At 35.9% G+C, this 22,240-nt stretch overlaps 1 protein-coding gene across 2 annotated transcripts in view; it reads left to right on the top strand.

Moving 5' to 3' along the window:
- Positions 1 to 22,240, top strand: part of ZPBP (zona pellucida binding protein) — a 153,503-nt gene that overhangs the window by 69,452 nt on the left and 61,811 nt on the right. For both annotated transcript variants that reach the window (XM_023232045.2, XM_023232046.2), the window contains exon 6: positions 4,864 to 4,940. In XM_023232045.2, the coding sequence (XP_023087813.1) occupies positions 4,864 to 4,940 (77 nt within the window). The remainder of the gene's footprint in view (positions 1 to 4,863; positions 4,941 to 22,240) is intronic.

Here is a 22,240-nt window from a genome sequence, read left to right as displayed (position 1 = left end):
GGCTAGAGAGGGTTTGAATTTGGTATTTCCCTTCCCCCAGGTCATTGAAGCTCTGGTAAAAATGAAACTTTGTTAAGCTATTTCTCTTGAGGCAGGGTTTCCAAAATACTAGTTTTACTTCAGATGCTCTTGTTGTACTTTGGTTTGGTTTACTTCCAACTGGTTACTTTTCTCCTTCCCTTTGCCAGAAGCACAAGATTTTCCTCCAGTCTTAACCCTGAGAACCTGTTGGGTTTCCTAGACATAAAGCTCATGAAAGTTTGGAAGCCCTCCCCTGCCACCCAAAAATGTGCCCCATTTTAGTTTTAACTGTGGAGCTTGTCCACCCTGAACTTTGTAGCAATTATAATTTAAATTATCCTCGTAATGGCTCCCATAGCAGGCTTCTGCTCCTGGTAAGTTGTGATTCTCTGTATACACCTATCTGCTTCTACATTTTTGGAAGCTGCAGTTTTCCCAGTGATCTCAATTTTCTGATGGGTCTAAGAAAAGTTGCAGATTTTTTTGTTGTTGTTGATACAGTCCTGACAACTGACAAGTTCCTTAGATGTCAAGTAGAAACCAGAAATTGTCTCATATCTTTTTTTGTTTGATTATCCCTGTTACTACCTTCTTTTTTGTTTAGTTATTTATAGAGTACCATTTAAATTTCCTTCTCATTTCATTTTATTAATATATTTTAGTTATTTTCTTGGTGGCTAACCTGAGAACTGCAATTAGAATTTCAAACTCATAAGACACTAGTTTGAATTGATTCCAGCTTAGTTATAATAGTATTCCAAAACTCTGCTCCTGTGAAGGTCATTCCTTCTCTATGTTGTTGTCCCTAATTACATTACTATATATTGTGTATCTACTAACATAGATTTGTAATTATTGTTTTATTCATTTGTCATTATTATCATATAAAAAGATGAGTGAAAAAAGAATAGTGACTTTTGTATTTCTCTATATTTACCTTTTATGTTTACCCAGATGTACTCCTATGTAGTTACTTTTGCCAATGTTCTTTTTTTGTGTGTGTAGTAACAAGTTACTATCTATTCTTCATCAGCTGTTCATTTTTGGAAGATGTTAGATTCTCCTCCATTTTTGAAAGCTTATTTTGCCAGATACAGGATTCTTGGTTGAGTGTTTTTATTTCAGTTCTTTAAATATATCATCCCACTGCCTTCTGTTGTCTGTGGTTTTTCATGAAAATCTGATGTTCATCTTATTGTGGACATCTAGTATGCGACAAATTACTTCTTTCTTGCTGCTTTTATGATTCTCTGTCTTTTATTTTTTAAAAAATGATTGCCCATTTATTATAAATGATATTACAGAAAATACAGATATACTGCCAGATGGAAAAGATGCACAGGGCAAGGCATGTGGGAAGGGGCCTGGAGCTTACATGCTCCCTTTGAGCATGCCACCACCCAGTATCTCTGCATGTTCAGCAACCTAGAAGCTCCTGTCTTTGATTTTTGAAAGTTTCATTATAATTTGTCTCAGTGTGGGATTCCTTGTATTTACCCTATGTGGATTCTATTTATCTTGTATGTGTTTTATAAAATTTGGGGAATTTTGGCCATTATTTCTTCAAATACTCTTTTTGCTTTCTCATTTTTCTCTCCTCCTGTGACTCCCATCATGTATATGGTGGTACACTTGATGTTGTTACACTTGTCTTAGGTTCTCTTCACTTAAATTTTTTTTTCTTTCTTCTCTGACTGGATAATTTCAGTGAACTATCTTCAAGTTCACTAATTCTTTTGCTTGCTCAAATCTGTCATTGAAAATGTTTAGTGAATTCCTCATTTCAGTTGTTACAGTTTTCTGCTCCATAATTTTTATTAGATTTTGTTCTGTAACTTATTTTGCTTTATTGATATTCTCTATTTGAGAATATCATTTTCCTTATTTTCTTTGGTTCTTTGTTCATGATTTTCTTTAGCTCTTTGAGCATATTTAAGATAGCTGATTTAGAGTTTTTGTCTAGCAAGTCCAATGTCTGTTTCCTCAGGGACAATTTCTATTATATTTTGTTCTCTGTGAATAGGCCATACATTCTTGTTTCTTTATATAACTTCTATGTTTTTTGAAAACTTTACGTTTTAAAATATTTTAATGGATACTTTTGAAATCAGATCCTTCTGCCTGTTCATCGTGTTTGGTTGTTGCTTGTGTGGATTGTAGTTGTTTGTTTTATAATTTTCTGCATCTTTTGTTATGTCCTCTGAAGTCTGTCTTCCATTTACTTGAAATTTTGTTACATATTTAACCTTTGAATTCTTTTTAACCTTTGTGGTCAGCTACTGACTTAACAGATATTTTCTTAAATTCTGTGTTGAAGTCATCATTTGTTGACTTTGCATTTACCTGGTTGTAAACATTTGATCATTTTCTGGAGTTCTGACAAAAGTTGATTCTGGCCATTTTTGTTCATTTTTTTTCATGTTTCTATGGAAAGAGGTGGCCAGCAGTTTTCCTCTCTACTATTTTTGCTGGAGTCATTGCTATCTTCTTTATTTTTTAATCTCATAGAAAACATCTTACAAAAAGCTAGGTGATTGTATACAGGATGAGGTTAGTCAGCTAGCCTAAAGAGGGGATATGCAAGAAGCTCAGGAAGAGATAGCTGATGCAGACAACATCAAAAAACAAAAAGTCGTGTGGTTTACCTGATATGGTGGGGATGGATGTAGTGTCTGTTGTCTGTTAACACCATTAATGCTGGATTTGGGCTGAAACAGTCTCCTAGATATTTGTTACTTTAGCAATCTTTTATGTATACTGATTCTGAAAAGATAGATAAGAAAATACCTTGTATTTCTTTTGATTCTATGTTGTGGTTTCTGACAGTTTTGCATTAGTTTCATGAATAGTAGATCTTAATGAATTTTTAAAATTGCCTTAAACTTTTATGAGGATTCAAAAGTAAGAAAATTTTACGTCATCGTGATAATTCAATCTCATAATCATGTTATGATGCATTGGTAGACTCAGGTTTGCCACCTTCTGAATTACTTTGTGGACAATCCATTCAAAACCTGTACATTAGGTGTATAATATTTAAAAGACCTGGCTACAGTTTACTAGTGCTTTTCATAACTCTACATATGTTTCTTTTCTTTTCTTTTTTTTTTTTTTTTGAGACAGAGTCTCACTCTGTTGTCAAGGCTGGAGTGCATGGGCATTATCTCAGCTCACTGCAGCCTCCGCCTCCCGGGTTCAAGCGATAAAATTTAGAGATTTAACTTTTCTCGGGCCTAGATTTAGATAACTTCATTTTTAAAGGACTTAAGGTAAAAATAGAATATAAATAAAACCTTTTCTCCCCCAAGTCTGTGACCCTAGTTGGACCTCTGTCTGAAATTAACTGATCTAATTTTATAAAATCACTAGGTTGAATTTTGTTGTCTGTAATATTGTATAGTACCTCATAATATCAGTTCAGATGGCAAGAGTGAAGTTTCACACGATGTATGGGTTTGGGAAGGATTTGAAAGAAATATGTTGAAACAACAAAATAAAGATTTCCCATTATTCTGGGAATATACTCCACGTATATTCATACTTTTACAATCAATTTTATGATCTTCATATCAACAGTTGTCCATCAGACATATTTTACATGACATACTAGATAAATGTTGGTAATGTAGAGTAAGGATCCCTCTTCAAGATTATATTATGGTAAAAAGAATATGCATATAATAATAGTACAACTTATGTAAATATTGTAGAAGAGTTACCAAGTGTTTTATGGGTTCTGAGGAAGTGAAGATGTTATTGAGGAGATGAACAGTTAAGGAGGCCCATGAAAAATTATTGGTATTTTGAAAGAATTCTGTGGAAAATGAACAACTTAAAGTCATGTACACAGGCATCATAGAGCAATATTTAGAGTAGAATAGCGAATGGATAGCATACAAGTAGAGTTATGGGAAAAACAAAATTGTCAAGATCAGTAGTAAATAAATTACAGAGATTCTGGTTGCTGGATTAAAGTATTTGTTTTTAAACATAGCCTCATAACTGGAAAGGGTGACAAAAATCACATTATTCAGCCCCTTGTTTTACAAATTAGAGTAGAAACCTCAAATGTTATTTTACATTACACCTATGTTTATTAGTAGACCTCCTATAGAACTCAGGCTAGAAATCAGATTTCTTTCAATGTATTTTTTAAGTCTTGTAGTACAATAGGAACATTTCTCAGATGATCTTGCAGAGACAGTACTAATTTCTACATTGCTAAATTCAATGGGATTTTGTTGATTTTGTTCACTTATGTATCCCAAGCCCCTAGAGTAATTCCTGGCACACAGTAGGCTTCTGGCAATTATTTATTAAAGAAATGAATGTGTGTCTGAATATAAATATTCATCATTTAGTTACCATGGCCGCTACTGAAATCCAACCTCATTTCCCTTTCCAGTATTGTGATCAGTGTTTATCCTACCTCTATCATTTTGCAGCTAGAGATTAAGAATTGTGATAAATGACACACAGTATATTATATAGAGTTAAATACAATATTGAATGAATGCACATAAATGTATACATACATATACATATGTATATTATTAAAATTGAAATAAATCTGTTGCTCAGATTTTACAAAATCAACAGCCCAACATTATCAGGAAAGTTGATTAATTCTTAAGTTCACTGAAGAAATAAGGTTGTCCTGATTTATAGAAAGCAAATTGTTGACTTAGTTTTTTGCTAAAAAGAATCATTTAGCACTAGGAAATTTGCTTAATATTTTAATGGAAGAGAAATATTAGAATATCATTTCATTTTTCAAAAGCCAATTTAAATATTGTAACAGAATACATTATACCCATGATAAAATATAATATATTTTCTCAGTTTCATCTCTAGACACTGAAAAAGGACCCAAGCCATGTACAGACCATAATTGTGAACCTTCCAAAAGACTATTTAAGGTATGTTATGTGAGGCTGGTAAAAGGAAAAAAAAAGTTAAATGAACATGCCCCATGTGTAAGTAAGCATCCTAGCTATTTATAAAATACATTGAATCCACGCAGTTAAGGATTTCAACAATAAAAATAAAACTTTACCTGCTAATAAAAGATAAGGCATTAATAGAATTTATCTTTATAAAATACTTTCAAATTTAGCCTTTTGTAATGGGTTATATGTAGAATAATGGTTTTTCTATTTGTTTTGCCTTATTTGCTATTGCTAATTAATTTATAACTATTATTCAGATAAAATACTGTCCATGTTACCGTTGTCCATCATAAATAACAAGCAAATTTGAACCATCTTTATAATCTATTTTCATATTGCTTTGCTCTATACCCAGCATCCTGTATCTATGCATAAGATGAACATGATGCTATATCTTCTAGAAGCTATTTAAATTAGTTGTTTTTTACATTATACTTAACATATTGTTCATGTTCAATAAATTTGTGACAGTATTTTCCTATGCCTAGTTATAATTTACTGACCATAAACACATTGTAAACAGTAATATTTTTAAATGTTTGATATATATAATTATTTACATTATAATGCTTGTAAAGTGTTTCTACTAAAGGTATAAATATTGTACACAGAGATCGATATCCATTATTTTTGCCTAGTGAAATTGACAAGGGGATTATTTCTTAATTTGTACTCAGTAAGCCTCCTCAAATGTGGTTTAAGTCAGGCATTCCCAACTCCTTGGCTACAGACTGATACCAATCCATGGCCTGTTAGGAACTGGGCCGTATAGCAGGAGGTGAATGGCAGGCTAGAGAGAAGCTTCACTGTGTTTACAGTCCCCCATCCACATCGCTTGTATTACCACCTGAGATCTGCCTCCTCCTGTCAGATCAGATGAAGTGCAGCATTAGATTCTTATGGGAGTGCAAACCATGTTGTGAACTGTGCATGTGAGGGATCTAGATTGTGTATTCCTTAGGAGAATCTAATGCCTGATGATCTGTCACTGTCTCCTGTCAACCCCAGATGGGACCTTCTAGTTGTAGGAAAACAAGCTCAGAGCTTTCACTGATTTTACATTATGGTGAGTTGTATAATTATTTCATGATTTATTACAATGTAATGATATAAATAAAGTGCACAATAAATGTAATGCACTTGAGTCACCCTGAAACCATCCCCCGCCTTCCCAGTCTGTGGAAAAATTGTCTTTCATGAAACCGGTCCCTGCTGCCATAAAAGGGTGGGAACTGTTGGTCTAAGTCATCAATTCACATATTATCTTATATTTCCATTTAAAATTTTTTCTTAAGCATTACTTGTCTTCCTTGGGATAAGTTTTCTTCTTTTTTACTCTTGAAATAAGATTTAGGATTTGAGGCACTATGAAGAGAGCACGTAATCTTAATTTTCTTCTCTCAGTTTTTAATATGTGAGTACTGTGTTAAACTTTAGTCAGTTATTACCTAATATATCTTTTGCCCTCTACCAGTGTTAAACAGTCACAGACCCTGAGTTAGGATAATTTATTTGGAAATGGGGTTGGAATGTATGTTCAAGCATAGGGATTAGGAGTAGGGGAAAGAATCTGACCCATTTTATTATTTTTCCTGATGGTGGGCTCACGGTGATAATTGTTGAGCTTTCTTATGTCATTTTTATTTATTCTTTTCTCTTTTACATTCAGGGGGTACATGTGCAGGTTTGTTGCATGGGTAAATTCCACATCATTGGGATTTGGTGTACAAATGATTTTGCCACCCAGATAGTGAGCATAGTACCTGATAGGTTGTTTTTCGAGCCTCCACATTCCACCCTCAAGTAAGCTCTGGGGTCTGTTGTTCCTCTCTTTGTGTCCATGTGTGCTCAGTGTTTAGCTCCCACTTATAAGTGAGAATATGTGGTATTTGGCTTTCTGTTTCTGCATTAATTTGTTGAGGATAATGGCCTCCAGCTGCATTCATATTGTTGCAAAGGACATGATTTAATTCTTTTTTATGGCTGCATAGTATTCCATGGTGTATAGGTACCATGTTTTCTTTATCCTGTCTACCATTGGTGGGCATCTAAGTTGATTCCATGTCTTTGCTATTGTAAATAGTGGCAGTGAACATATACATCCATGTATCTTTATGATAGAATGATTTATATTCCTTTGGGTATATGCCCTGTAATGGGATTGTTGGGTCAAATGGTAGTTCTGTTTTCATTTCTTTGTGAAATTTCCAAACTGCTTTCCACAGTGGCTAAACTAATTTACATTCCCACCAGCAGTATATAAGTGTCCCCTTTTCTCTATAACCTCGCCAACATCAGTTATTTTCTGACTTTTTAATAATAGCCATTATTACTGGTTTGAGATGCTATCTCATTGTGGTTTTGATTTGTTTTTCTCTGATGATTAGTGATGTGGAGCATTTTTTCATATGCTTGTTGGCTCCCTATATGTCTTCTTTTGAGAAATATCTGTTCATGTCCTTTTGCCCTTTTGTTAATGGGGTTGTTTGTATTTTGCTTGCTGATTTAAGTACCTTATAGATTCTGGATATTAGACCTTTGTTGTATACGTAGTTTGCAAAAAATTTCCCCCATTCTGTAGGTTTTCTGTTTACTGTGTTGATAGTTTCTTTTGCTGTACAGAAGCTCTTTAGTTTAATGAGGTCCCACTTGTCTATTTTTGGTTTGGTTGCAATTGCTTTTGGAGACTTCATCATGAAATCTTTGCCAAGGCCTATGTTCAGAATGGTATGTCCTAAGCTTTCTGCTAGAGTTTTTAATAGTTTAAATCTTTAATCCATCATGAGTTGATTTTTATGTATAGTGAAGTGAAGGAGTAAGTTTCAATCTTTTCTACTGAAAGGCAATTTTATCGCTGTGCTTTATATAGAAACACAAAATAATTTTTAAAGCTTCCATATGATGAAGCTTTGAGTACAAGAGGTCTGTGGTTTCATTAAGTTCATTTGTTCCTTTTCCTCCCCAAATACCTGCTTTCTGATTTTTCCTGTCCCTTGGAAACTTTTTTAAAATGCAGTATGTTTATCTTTCTTTCTTCTTCAGCATAGAATTTCTTATTTGGCTTGTTACAGCAAAATAAAGAAGAGCTGGTGCTTTTCTGTCTTGATGATAGTATAAGAACAGTATATTGGCATATAGGAAAAAGAATTCAGAATTTACAGGCAGTGCTATTTTCACAAAAGCACCTTCATTTAAAAATCTGAAAAATTATTTGATGTATTTGTCTCATCGTTGGTCTTATTTGCCTTTCAACGTTAGTACCTTTTCATCTTGTATTAGCATCTTATATATTATTAAATACAATCTTTTGATTTTAGGAGGATTTAAGTAGCTAAAATTGTCTCCAGATTACACTAAGGCTAAATTTACTTTGGCAGACTTGTCCCAGTGATGTTGTATCTCGCTTTTAAATATTTGTTCTAAATATGTTATATTAGGCCGGGCGTGGTGGCTCAAGCCTGTAATACCAGCACTTTGGGAGACCAAGGCGGGTGGATCACTTGAGGTCAGGAGTTCGAGACCAGCATGCCCAACATGGAGAAACCCCATCTCTACTAAAAATAAAAAAAAATTAGCTGGGCGTGGTGGTGGGCACCTATAATCCCAGCTACTCATGAGGCTGAGGCAGGAGAATCACTTGAACCCAGGAGGCGAAGGTTGCAGTGAGCTGAGATCATGCCATTGCACTCCAGCCTGGGCGACAAAAGCGAAACTTCATCTCCAAAAAAAAAAAAAAAAAAGAAGAATAAATAAATAAATAGATAAATATGTTATATTTCTTAAGTGTATCATTTTCGTTCCACTCTTCTCTGTTTTGTCAATCCTTATGCCAGTTCCATACTTTCTGCATTACTTCATCTGTACAGTGATTCTTTTGTCAGTAGTGTTTTTACGTTGATTTTTTGTCAAGGTTGTTCTGGATATTCTAGGTTCCTTTCCTTTCCAAGAAAATTTAGAATCAGCTTGTATGTCAATTTTCTCAAAAAGGACTGCTTTGGTTGGGATTGGAGTTTCCTTGAAATTATCAATTTGGTGAGAAGTGCATTTTAATAGTATTCAATCTTCCAATACCTGAAAATGCTACATCTCTCTCTCTAGGTTTTAAAAATATATATATATATGATTATTTGGAGATGAATAATGTATTATCTCCTCCTTCAGAGAAGTTCATGGGAAAGTAGGAGAACCAAAATGTAGACAAGTTACCTTATATATGCAATGTGGCAGTTACAACTGTAACAGAAATAGGTAAAGGATGATAGGACAATATATAATTGATTAATATTTTTCTAGAAGTCGAAGAAGAAAAACAATGCCACTGCCATATATAACAGATGGTATTTACTCATTCATGCATTTATTTTAAGTATGTTTGCAAGTTAAGCTATCATAGTATCATTATATTCAAATAATTGTGTAATTACTTGACTCAAGTGTTCAGTTGAAAATCAGACCAAGTGGAGCTTGATTACAACCCAGAAAGTAATCTATTGAGTCTTTCATATTGGGGTAATCTCTGACATATTTATCACTCTTAAGAAAGATGACTAATATTCCCTAATATTAAAAATAATGATTTTAACTGGGTAAAGTTTATATTGGAAAATTCATGATCCATTTCTTTATCTCTTTACAATGTTATTCATAAAAATTAGTCTTTGAAAAGAGAAATGCCATTGTCTTCTGTTTTTCAAAATAGACTATTATTACCTCGAATTGGAAATAGTATAATAATAAATATAAGAAGACATTTGCTGCTGATGGCTTTACACAGAAATTTTATTTACAATATATTTATATTTGTCTGTGTAATGTTGAACTTCTGTACATGCCAAAAGAACTTCATTACATGGTGTTCTTCATGAGCTCTCACATGGAAATTATTCTTTACAGTCAGAGAAATGTGATGCCTTTCTTTAGTCACTGTTACATTATGCAGGTTTTTATATTTCTCTTTTTCAACTTCACACATCAAGTGACATTATAACAACTATACTGTAAAAGAATTTAAATAATTATATTATAAAATAATAGAGCTTGGGTTGAAACAGTCTTCTATGTAACAATTTTATCTCTGCAGAATTAAATATATTAATTTGAAAAAAATTATCTTCCTTTTGCATTTTTTTAGTGTAAAGGTCTTATATGTCATTTGGGTTAAATTTATTCCTAAGTTTTTTGTGGGGATTTTGGATGCTATTTTAAATGGAATATTTAAAAATTCACTTGATAGTTGTTTCAATTTCCAGCAGATGTTTTCATATTATTCTTGTATCATGCTACTTTGCTAAATTAGCTTGTTAATTATAGTAGTTGTTTTATAGATTACTGAGGTCTATGTAATCTATCATGTCATCTGCAAATAGAGACAGTGTTACTTCATTATTTTTATTTTTGTGCATTTTATTTATATATGACATTTTCTCTGAATACCTGTAATCTACAGTACAACATTGAATAGATGTGACAAGAATGGACATTCTTTTCTTTCTCCTGATCCTAAAGGGGAAAGTACCATCTAGTGGGATGTAATCTCTAGGTTTTCATAGATACCTTTTATCAGAATGAGAAAGTTCTCTTCCCTATTTACTGGGAGATTACATTACAAATGGGTGTTACATTTTTCAAAAATTTTTTCTGATGTTGTTGAAAACAACTTTTATCTGTATTTGTTAATGTCTTATTAAGGATTTATATATATATATATATATATAAGTTATAAATAATGTTATTTTTTGTAATGTCTGCTCAGGTTTTGGTATTTGGACTATACTGGCCTTGTAAGATGACTTGTAACTCTTTCTTTCTATTTTCTGAAAATGTTTTTAGTTATTCGTTTATTTAAGATGTTTGATAGAATGTGCTAGTTGAAGCACTGGGTCCTGTAGTGTTCTTTGTGGGTAGGTTTTCAATAAGAAATTATATCTTAAGTGCATGTAGAGATATTTGGATTTTCCTGTTCATTTTGTTCACTTTTAGTGAGTTGCACGTCTCAAAAATCTCATATATTGAATCAAAATTGTCAAATTTTTCTGGCATGAAATTGCTTCTAATATTACCTTTCTGGTTGTAAGATTTGTAGTGATTATCTCTCTTTTCTGATATGTTGAGTGGTATATGTTCTCTCTCATTTTCAGTGGTTTTCTAATTCCCCTTTTTTTTTTTTTTTCTTTTTTGAGACAGAATCTCTGTCACCTAGGCTGGAGTTCAGTGGTGCAACCTCGGTTCACTGCAACTTTTGCCTCCCGGGTTCAAGCAATCCTCCTGCCTCACCCTTCTGAGTAACTGGGATTACAGGCACACACCACCACGCCTGGCCAATTTTTGTATATTTTGTAGACACGGGGTTTCACCATGTTGGTCAGGCTGGTCTTGAACTGCTGACCTTGTGATCTGCCCACCTTGGCTTCCCAAAGTGGTGGGATTACAGTCATGAGCCACCATGCCTGGCCCCTTCTTTCTTTTTGATTCTTGAGTTAGCTTAATTTCCAGGTTTTGGGAATTTTTCCTAATATTATCAATTTCTAGTTTAATTCTGTTTTGGTCAAAGACATACTCTGTATATTTTAAGTCCTTCTGAATTTATTCACCATGCTATCTAGCCTTGTGGAATATATTATGTACATGTTAAGACACTGTGTAGATGTTAGGTGTCATGTTTTATAATTAACTAAAAGTGGATGATAGTGTTGTTCAGATCATCTCGGTCATGAGTTGGCAAATTTTCCTTGTAAAGGACCACATAGTAAATATTTTAGACTTTGTGGGCAACATGGCTGGCTGTCCACTTTGCTGATTATTTCCTTTGTTGTGCAGAATCTTTTTAGTTTAATTAGGTCGCATCTATTTATCTTTGTTTTTGTTGCATTTGCTTTTGCATTCATCATCATGAACTCTTTGACTAAGTCAGTGTCTAGAAGAGTTTTCCAATGTTATTTTGTAGAATTTTTATGGTTTCAGGTCTTAGATGTCAGTTTTTGATCCATCTTGAGTTGATTTTTGTATCAGGTGAGAGATGAGGATCCAGTTTCATTCTCCTACATGTGGCTTGCCAATTATCCCAACACCATTTGTTGAATAGGGTGTCTTTCCTCACTTTATGTTTTTGTTTGCCTTGTTGATAATCAGTTGGCCATAAGTATTTGGCTTTATTTCTGGGTTCTGTATTCTGTTCCATTGGTCTACATGCCTGTTTTTATACAGTACTATGCTGTTTTGGCAACTGTAGTTTGGAGTATAGTTTGAAGTCAGGTAATGTGATGACTCCAGATTTTTTTTTTTTTTTTTTTTTTTTGCTTAGTCTTGCTTTGGCTATGTGGAGCCTTTTTTGGTTCCATGTAAATTTTAGGATTTTTTTTTCCTGGTTCTCTGAAGAATGATGATGGTATTTTGATGGGAATTGCATTGAATTTATAGGTTGTTCTTGGTAAGATGGTCATTTTGACAATATTGATTCTACTCATCCATGAGCATGGATGTGTTTCCATTTGTTAGTGTCATCTGTGATTTCTTTCAGCAGTGTTTTATAGTTTTTCCTGTAGAGATCTTTCACTTCCTTTGTTAGGTATATTCCTAAGCATTTTACTTTTATAGCAGTTGTTATAAAAGGAGTTGAGTCCATGATTTGATTCTCAGTTTGGTTGGTGGTGGTGTATAGCAGTGCAACTAATTTGTGTACATTGGTTTTTATGTTTTACATTTCCTGTCAAAGATGTGATAATTTTTTAGTAATTTTCTATAAGGTATGAAATTTAAGCTAAAAAGTATTTTACTGTTTTTTTTTTTTTGCCTATGGATGTCCAGTTGCTCCAAAATCAGTTGTTCAAATGCTGTCTTTTCTCCATTGAGTAGCTTTTGTACCTTTGTTAAAATACAGTTGAGCATATTTGTGTGGGACTATTTTTGGGTTATTTATTCTGTTTCATTGTTCTATGTGCTTATGTGTCTTCTAATATCACATGGTCTTGACTACTGTAGCTATGTAGTAAGACTTACTAATGGTAGCATTATTCTTCCTATTGTTTTCTTGTCAAGATTGTTTTAGCTATTTTAGGGTCATATCTTTCTGTATACATTTTGAATAAGCTTGTATATGTGTACAAAAATCATTTTGGGATTTTGATAGGGATTGTGTTAAACCTGTATATAATTTTGGGGAAAACTTACATTTTTACTATATTGATTCTTCCTGTCCATGATCATGATATGTCTCTATATCTTCCTTGACCTGCTATTTCCTGTATCAGTATTTTGTAATTTTCAGTATACAGATCTTGTATGTGTTTTAGTAAGTTTGTATATAATTATTTCCTTTTCTTTGGAGTTATTTTGAAGAATGTTATGTTTTAATTTGAGTTTTCAAATGTTCATTATTAGTGTGTTCAAATGCAATTGATTTTTATGTGTTGATATAGTTTCCTGTAAACGTGATGTATTCTATTATTCTAGACTTTTTTCATTTTGTTTTGTTTTGCTTTGTTTTACATTCTTTGGGATTTCCTATCACAATTACGTCAGCTGCAAACTGAGAAAGTTTTATTGTTTCCTCTATTTTTTATTAATAGGGAGTAAGTCTCACTTGTGAGATGTTTAGGGATGGTTCTAACATGACCACAGAAATTGTATTCAGAGAGATATATGAAATTAAAGGATTTTTAATACTCACCAGCCCTAGAAATGGGGGCATGGCATAGCAAGCAGGAGGTCTTGTGGTAGGAGTTTTCAGAGAGTAAGTACAACCAAGCAGGTGGGGAGCTTGCTGGGGGTAAGTGGGGTGCAGAATGAGAGACAGGACTAGAGAACTATTGGGCAAATGCCTTAATCAGGGGACAGCAAAAAGGTGAACTTGTGGTAGGTTCATTGTTGGACCTGGCTACCTGGGTGGGGTGCTCACAGTCTGTTTGAGGGGATGTTGAAGTATCAGGAAAGTATTAAGTTTTAAGAATTTACAAAACATACCCAATTAGTATGTGCCTTTTTTTTTTTTTTTTTTGGAAACAGAGTCTTGCTGTCGCCCAGACTGGAGTGCAGTGGTTCTCGGCTCAATGCAACCTCTGCCTAGCAGGTTCAAGTGATAATCCCGCCTCAGCCTCCCAAGCAGCTGGGATTACAGACACGTGCCACCACACCTGGATAATTTTTTTGTATTTTTAGTAATGATGGGATTTCACCATGTTGGCCAGGCTGGTCTTGAACTCCTGACCTCAAGTGATCCACTTGGCTTGGCCTTCCAAAGTACTGAGATTATAGGCATGAACCACTAGTGCCTGGCCCAGTATGTGTCTTCATTTACTCTTTTGCTTATTGCAAAATGAGCACTGTGCCCAGCCCAGTATGTGTCTTTATTTACTCTTTCGCTTATTGCAGTGGCTAAAACATCCAGTACTGTGCTTAATCAAAGTGGTGAGGGTGGACATCTTTTCCTTGTTCTCCAGTGATGGGGAAGGCATTCATCTTTTCACCATATTGTTTGTAGATGCTTTTTAGAAATCATTTTGACCATGTATACGAGGACTTATTTCTGCTTTCTGTATTCTGTTCCATCAGTTTGTTTGACTGTCTTTATGCCAGTACCACACTGTTTTGATTACTGTAACTTTGTAATAAGTTTTGAAATCATGGTGTGAGTCTTTCAACTTTTCTGTTCTTTTTCAAGATTGTGGGGCAAGTAAGGGTCTCATGAGATTTCATATGAATTTGAGTTTTTCTATTTCTGCAAGAAAAAAAAAATTGACATTGGGATTTTCATAGGGATTGTATTTAAATCCATAAATAGCTTTGGGTTGTATTAACATCTTACATGTGTTAATGCATGAAAGTGTGACATCTTTTCCTTTATTTATATCATTTAAAGTATTTTTCAGCAACATTTTCTAATTTTCAGCATACAAGGTTTTCATATCCTTGGTTAAATGTTTTAACTAAGTGTTTTATTCGTTTTTGATGCTATTGTAAGTGGAATTGTTTTCTTAATTTCCTTTTGATATGGTTTGTTTTTAATGTATAGGAAAACAACTGATATTTGCATGTTGATTTACTGTCCTGCAAGTTTGCAGAAATCTTTTATTGCAGTGCTTTTGTGTTTTTTGGTGTGGAATCTTACAAATTTTCTGTATGTAAGATCATGTCATCTGTAAACAGAGATAATTTTATTTTTTCCTATATAGTTTGGATTGATTTTATTTCATTTTCTTGCCTAACTGCTGTTCCTAGGAGTCCTGGTGCTGTTTTGAAAATAAGAGGCAAAATCAGTCATCTTCATCCTATTTGTAATCTTAGTGGGAAAACTTTCAGTCTTTCAATATTGAGTATGATGTTAGTGGTGGACTTTTGTTATATGGCCTTTATTATGTTGAAGTAGTTTTCTTTTATTCTGAAGTTTTTTAGTGTTTATTATGAAAGTACATTAATTTTTTAAAAATACCTTTTCTGCATCAGTTGAAAAAATATATATTTTTTTCCTTCATTCTGTTGTGATGTACTACACTGATTGATTTTTGTATGTTGAAACATCTTAACATTTCAGCAATAATCATTCTTGGTCATGGTGTATAATAATTATTTTAATGTGCTGTTGGATTCTGCTTTGTTGAGAATTTTCTATCTCAGTATTCCTCAGGGATATTCATTCGTGGTTTTCTTTTCATGTAGTCTTTTTCTTGCCTTGGATTAGGGCAGTATTGGCCTCATAGAATGAGTCTAGAGGTTTCCGTCTTCTGCAATTTTTGAGAGTTTAGGAAGATTGGTTTTAATTCTTCTCTAAATGATCAGTGACTTTACTACCAATAAAGCCATCTGGTTTAGGGCTTTTCTTTGTTGGAAAGTTTTTGGTTACTGATTCAATTTCCTTACTAGTTACAGGTCTACTCAGGCTTTCTGTTTCTTCATGATGCAGCCTTTGTAGGTTGTATGTTTCTAGGACTTTGTCCATTTCATCTAGGTTATCCAATTTGTTGACATACATTTTCTCTCAGTCCATTTGGAATGCTATAAAAATACCTTAGAAGGGGTAACTTATAAATAATAGAAATTTATTTATCATAGTTCTGGAGGCTAGAAATGCCAAGCTCAAGGCTTCAGCAGATTTGGTATCTTGTGAAGGCTCACTGTCTGTTTTATAGATGGTACTTTCTCTTGGTTGGTTCTCACATAGCAGAAGGAACAAAGCTCCCTTCAGCCTCTTTTATTAGGGCACTAATCCCATTCATGAGGGGCCTGCTCTCATGACTTAATCACCTCCCAAAGGCCCTACCTTGGCATTTAAGTTTCAACATAGGAAGTTTTGCCGGACACCTTCAGACCATAGTGCAATTGTTTATATTATTATTTTTTTTATTTTCTATAAAATGGGTTGTACTTTCTTCATTTTCAGTTCTGATTTTAGTTTTCTTCTCTCTTTTTCTTAGGTAATTGAGCTAAATGTTTGTCAGTTTTGTTGATCTTTTCAAAGAAGGAATTCTTGTTTTGGTTAGTTTTCTGTATTTTTCTATCCTCTATTTTGTTTATCTCTGCTCTAATCTTTTAAATTATTTTCCGGGGGGGCGGAGCAAGATGGCCGAATAGGAACAGCTTCAGTCTCCATCTCCCAGCGCGAGCGACACAGAAGACCGGTGACTTCTGCATTTTCAACTGAGGTACTGGGGTCATCTCACTCGGGAGTGCCAGACAATCGGTGCTGGTCAGCTGCTGCAGCCCGACCAGCGAGAGCTGAAGCAGGGCAAGGCATCGCCTCACCTGGGAAGCGCGAGGGGGAAGGGAGTCCCTTTTCCTAGCCAGGGGAACTGAGACACACAACACCTGGAAAATCGGGTAACTCCCACCCCAATACTGCGCTGTAACACCGGCACACCGGAGATTATATCCCACACCTGGCCAGGAGGGTCCCACGCCCACGGAGCCTCCCTCCTTGCTAACACAGCAGTCTGCGGCAATCTAACCGCAAGGCACCAGCGAGGCTGGGGGAGGGGCGCCCGCCATCGCTGAGGCTTAAGTAGGTAAATAAAGCCGCTGGGAAGCTCGAACTGGGTGGAGCTCACAGCAGCTCAAGGAAACCTGCCTGTCTCTGTAGACTCCGCCTCTGGGGACAGGGCTCAGCTAAAGCAGCAGAGGCCTGTCCAGACGAGAACGACTCTGTCTGACAGCTTTGAAGAGAGCAGTGGATCTCCCAACACGGAGGTTGAGATCTGAGAAGGGGCAGTCTGCCTGCTCAAGTGGGTCACTGACCCCTGAGTAGCCTAACTGGGAGACATCCCCCACTAGGGGCAGTCTGACACCCCACACCTCACAGGGTGGAGTACACCCCTGAGAGGAAGCTTCCAAAGCAAGAATCAGACAGGTGCACTCGCTGTTCAGCAATATTCTATCTTCTGCAACCTCTGCTGCTGATACCCAGGCAAACAGGGTCTGGAGTGGACCTCAAGCAATCTCCAACAGACCTATAGCTGAGGGTCCTGACTGTCAGAAGGAAAACTATCAAACAGGAAGGACACCTATATCAAAACCCCATCAGTACGTCACCATCATCAAAGACCAGAGACAGATAAAACCACAAAGATGGGGAAAAAGCAGGGCAGAAAAGCTGGAAATTCAAAAAATAAGAGCGCATCTCCTCCTGCAAAGGAGCACAGCCCATCGCCAGCAATGGATCAAAGCTGGTCAGAGAATGATTTTGATGAGATGAGAGAAGAAGGCTTCAGTCCATCAAACCTCTCAGAGCTAAAGGAGGAATTACATACCCAGCGCAAAGAAACTAAAAATCTTGAAAAAAGAGTGGAAGAACTGACAGCTAGACTAATTAATGCAGAGAAGGTCATAAACGAAATGACAGAGATGAAAACCATGACATGAGAAATACGTGACAAATGCACAAGCTTCAGTAACCGACTCGATCAACTGGAAGAAAGAGTAGCAGCGATGGAGGATCAAATGAATGAAATGAAGCGAGAAGAGAAACCAAAAGAAAAAAGAAGAAAAAGAAATGAACAAAGCCTGCAAGAAGTATGGGATTATGTAAAAAGACCAAATCTACGTCTGATTGGGGTGCCTGAAAGTGAGGGGGAAAATGGAACCAAATTGGAAAACACTCTACAGGATATCATCCAGGAGAACTTCCCCAACCTAGCAGGGCAGGCCAACATTCAAATTCAGGAAATACAGAGAACGCCACAAAGATACTTCTCCAGAAGAGCAACTCCAAGACACATAATTGCCAGATTCACCAAAGTTGAAATGAAGGAAAAAATCTTAAGGGCAGCCAGAGAGAAAGGTCGGGTTACCCACAAAGGGAAGCCCATCAGACTGACAGCAGATCTCTCGGCAGAAACTCTACAAGCCAGAAGAGAGTGGGGGCCAATATTCAACGTTCTTAAAGAAAAGAATTTTAAACCCAGAATTTCATATCCAGCCAAACTAAGTTTCATAAGTGAAGGAGAAATAAAATTCTTTACAGATAAGCAAATGCTTAGAGATTTTGTCACCACCAGGCCTGCCTTACAAGAGACCCTGAAGGAAGCCCTAAACATGGAAAGGAACAACCGGTACCAGCCATTGCAAAAACATGCCAAAATGTAAAGACCATCGAGCCTAGGAAGAAACTGCATCAACTAATGAGCAAAATAACCAGTTAATATCATAATGGCAGGATCAAGTTCACACATAACAATATTAACCTTAAATGTAAATGGACTAAATGCTCCAATTAAAAGACACAGACTGGCAAACTGGATAAAGAGTCAAGACCCATCAGTCTGCTGTCTTCAGGAGACCCATCTCACATGCAGAGACATACATAGGCTCAAAATAAAGGGATGGAGGAAGATCTACCAAGCAAATGGAGAACAAAAAAAAGCAGGGGTTGCAATCCTAGTCTCTGATAAAACAGACTTTAAACCATCAAAGATCAAAAGAGACAAAGAAGGCCATTACATAATGGTAAAGGGATCAATTCAACAGGAAGAGCTAACTATCCTAAATATATATGCACCCAATACAGGAGCACCCAGATTCATAAAGCAAGTCCTTAGAGACTTACAAAGAGACTTAGACTCCCATACAATAATAATGGGAGACTTCAACACTCCACTGTCAACATTAGACAGATCAACGAGACAGAAAGTTAACAAGGATATCCAGGAATTGAACTCATCTCTGCACCAAGCGGACCTAATAGACATCTATAGAACTCTCCACCCCAAGTCAACAGAATATACATTCTTCTCAGCACCACATCACACTTATTCCAAAATTGACCACATAATTGGAAGTAAAGCACTCCTCAGCAAATGTAAAAGAACAGAAATTATAACAAACTGTCTCTCTGACCACAGTGCAATCAAACTAGAACTCAGGACTAAGAAACTCAATCAAAACCGCTCAACTACATGGAAACTGAACAACCTGCTCCTGAATGACTACTGGGTACATAACGAAATGAAAGCAGAAATAAAGATGTTCTTTGAAACCAATGAGAACAAAGATACAACATACCAGAATCTCTGGGACACATTTAAAGCAGTGTGTAGAGGGAAATTTATAGCACTAAGTGCCCACAAGAGAAAGCAGGAAAGATCTAAAATTGACACTCTAACATCACAATTAAACGAACTAGAGAGGCAAGAGCAAACACATTCAAAAGCTAGCAGAAGGCAAGAAATAACTAAGATCAGAGCAGAACTGAAGGAGATAGAGACACAAAAAACTCTCCAAAAAATCAATGAATCCAGGAGTTGGTTTTTTGAAAAGATCAACAAAATTGACAGACCGCTAGCAAGGCTAATAAAGAAGAAAAGAGAGAGGAATCAAATAGACGCAATAAAAAATGATAAAGGGGATATCACCACCGACCCCACAGAAATACAAACTACCATCAGAGAATACTATAAACACCTCTATGCAAATCAACTAGAAAATCTAGAAGAAATGGATAATTTCCTGGACACGTACACTCTTCCAAGACTAAACCAGGAAGAAGTTGAATCCCTGAATAGACCAATAGCAGCCTCTGAAATTGAGGCAACAATTAATAGCCTACCCACCAAAAAAAGCCCAGGACCAGATGGATTCACAGCTGAATTCTACCAGAGGTACAAGGAGGAGCTGGTACCATTCCTTCTGAAACTATTCCAATCAATAGAAAAAGAGGGAATCCTCCCTAACTCATTTTATGAGGCCAACATCATCCTGATACCAAAGCCTGGCAGAGACACAACAAAAAAAGAGAATTTTAGACCAATCTCCCTGATGAACATCGATGCAAAAATCCTCAATAAAATACTGGCAAACCGGATTCAGCAGCACATCAAAAAGCTTATCCACCATGATCAAGTGGGCTTCATCCCTGGGATGCAAGGCTGGTTCAACATTCGCAAATCAATCAACGTAATCCAGCATATAAACAGAACCAAAGACAAGAACCACATGATTATCTCAATAGGTGCAGAAAAGGCTTTTGACAAAATTCAACAGCCCTTCATGCTAAAAACGCTCAACAAATTCGGTATTGATGGAACGTACCTCAAAATAATAAGAGCTATTTATGACAAACCCACAGCTAATATCATACTGAATGGGCAAAAACTGGAAAAATTCCCTTTGAAAACTGGCACAAGACAGGGATGCCCTCTCTCACCACTCCTATTCAACATAGTGTTGGAAGTTCTGGCTAGGGCAATCAGGCAAGAGAAAGAAATCAAGGGTATTCAGTTAGGAAAAGAAGAAGTCAAATTGTCCCTGTTTGCAGATGACATGATTGTGTATTTAGAAAACCCCATCGTCTCAGCCCAAAATCTTCTTAAGCTGATAAGCAACTTCAGCAAAGTCTCAGGATACAAAATTAATGTGCAAAAATCACAAGCATTCTTATACACCAGTAACAGACAAGCAGAGAGCCAAATCAGGAATGAACTTCCATTCACAATTGCTTCAAAGAGAATAAAATACCTAGGAATCCAATTTACAAGGGATGTAAAGGACCTCTTCAAGGAGAACTACAAACCACTGCTCAGTGAAATCAAAGAGGACACAAACAAATGGAAGAACATACCATGCTCATGGATAGGAAGAATCAATATCGTGAAAATGGCCATACTGCCCAAGGTTATTTATAGATTCAATGCCATCCCCATCAAGCTACCAATGAGTTTCTTCACCGAATTGGAAAAAACTGCTTTAAAGTTCATATGGAACCAAAACAGAGCCCGCATTGCCAAGACAATCCTAAGTCAAAAGGACAAAGCCGGAGGCGTCACGCTACCTGACTTCAAACTATACTACAAGGCTACAGTAACCAAAACAGCATGGTACTGGTACCAAAACAGAGATATAGACCAATGGAACAGAACGGAGCCTTCAGAAATAATGCCACACATCTACAACCATCTGATCTTTGACAAACCCGACAAAAACAAGAAATGGGGAAAGGATTCCCTATTTAATAAATGGTGCTGGGAAAATTGGCTAGCCATAAGTAGAAAGCTGAAACTGGATCCTTTCCTTACTCCTTATATGAAGATTAATTCAAGATGGATTAGAGACTTAAATGTTAGACCTAATACCATAAAAACCCTAGAAGAAAATCTAGGTAGTACCATTCAGGACATAGGCATGGGCAAGGACTTCATGTCTAAAACACCAAAAGCAACGGCAGCAAAAGCCAAAATTGACAAATGGGATCTAATTAAACTAAAGAGCTTCTGCACAGCAAAAGAAACTACCATCAGAGTGAACAGGCAACCTACAGAATGGGAGAAAATTTTTGCAATCTACTCATCTGACAAAGGGCTAACTTCCAGAATCTACAAAGAACTCAAACAAATATACAAGAAAAAAACAAACAACCCCATCCAAAAGTGGGGAAAGGATATGAACAGACATTTCTCAAAAGAAGACATTCATATAGCCAACACACACATGAAAAAATGCTCATCATCACTGGCCATCAGAGAAATGCAAATCAAAACCACAATGAGATACCATCTCACACCAGTTAGAATGGCAATCATTAAAAAATCAGGAAACAACAGGTGTTGGAGAGGATGTGGAGAAATAGGAACACTTTTACACTGTTGGTGGGATTGTAAACTAGTTCAACCATTATGGAAAACAGTATGGCGATTCCTCAAGGATCTAGAACTAGATGTACCATATGACCCAGCCATCCCACTACTGGGTATATACCCAAAGGATTATAAATTATGCTACTACAAAGACACATGCACACGTATGTTTATTGCGGCACTATTCACAATAGCAAAGACTTGGAATCATCCCAAATG

Source organism: Piliocolobus tephrosceles, chromosome 8 (genome assembly GCF_002776525.5).
Source record: "Piliocolobus tephrosceles isolate RC106 chromosome 8, ASM277652v3, whole genome shotgun sequence".
Classification (NCBI taxonomy): domain Eukaryota; kingdom Metazoa; phylum Chordata; class Mammalia; order Primates; family Cercopithecidae; genus Piliocolobus; species Piliocolobus tephrosceles.
This window is presented reverse-complemented; position numbering and strand designations above follow the sequence as displayed.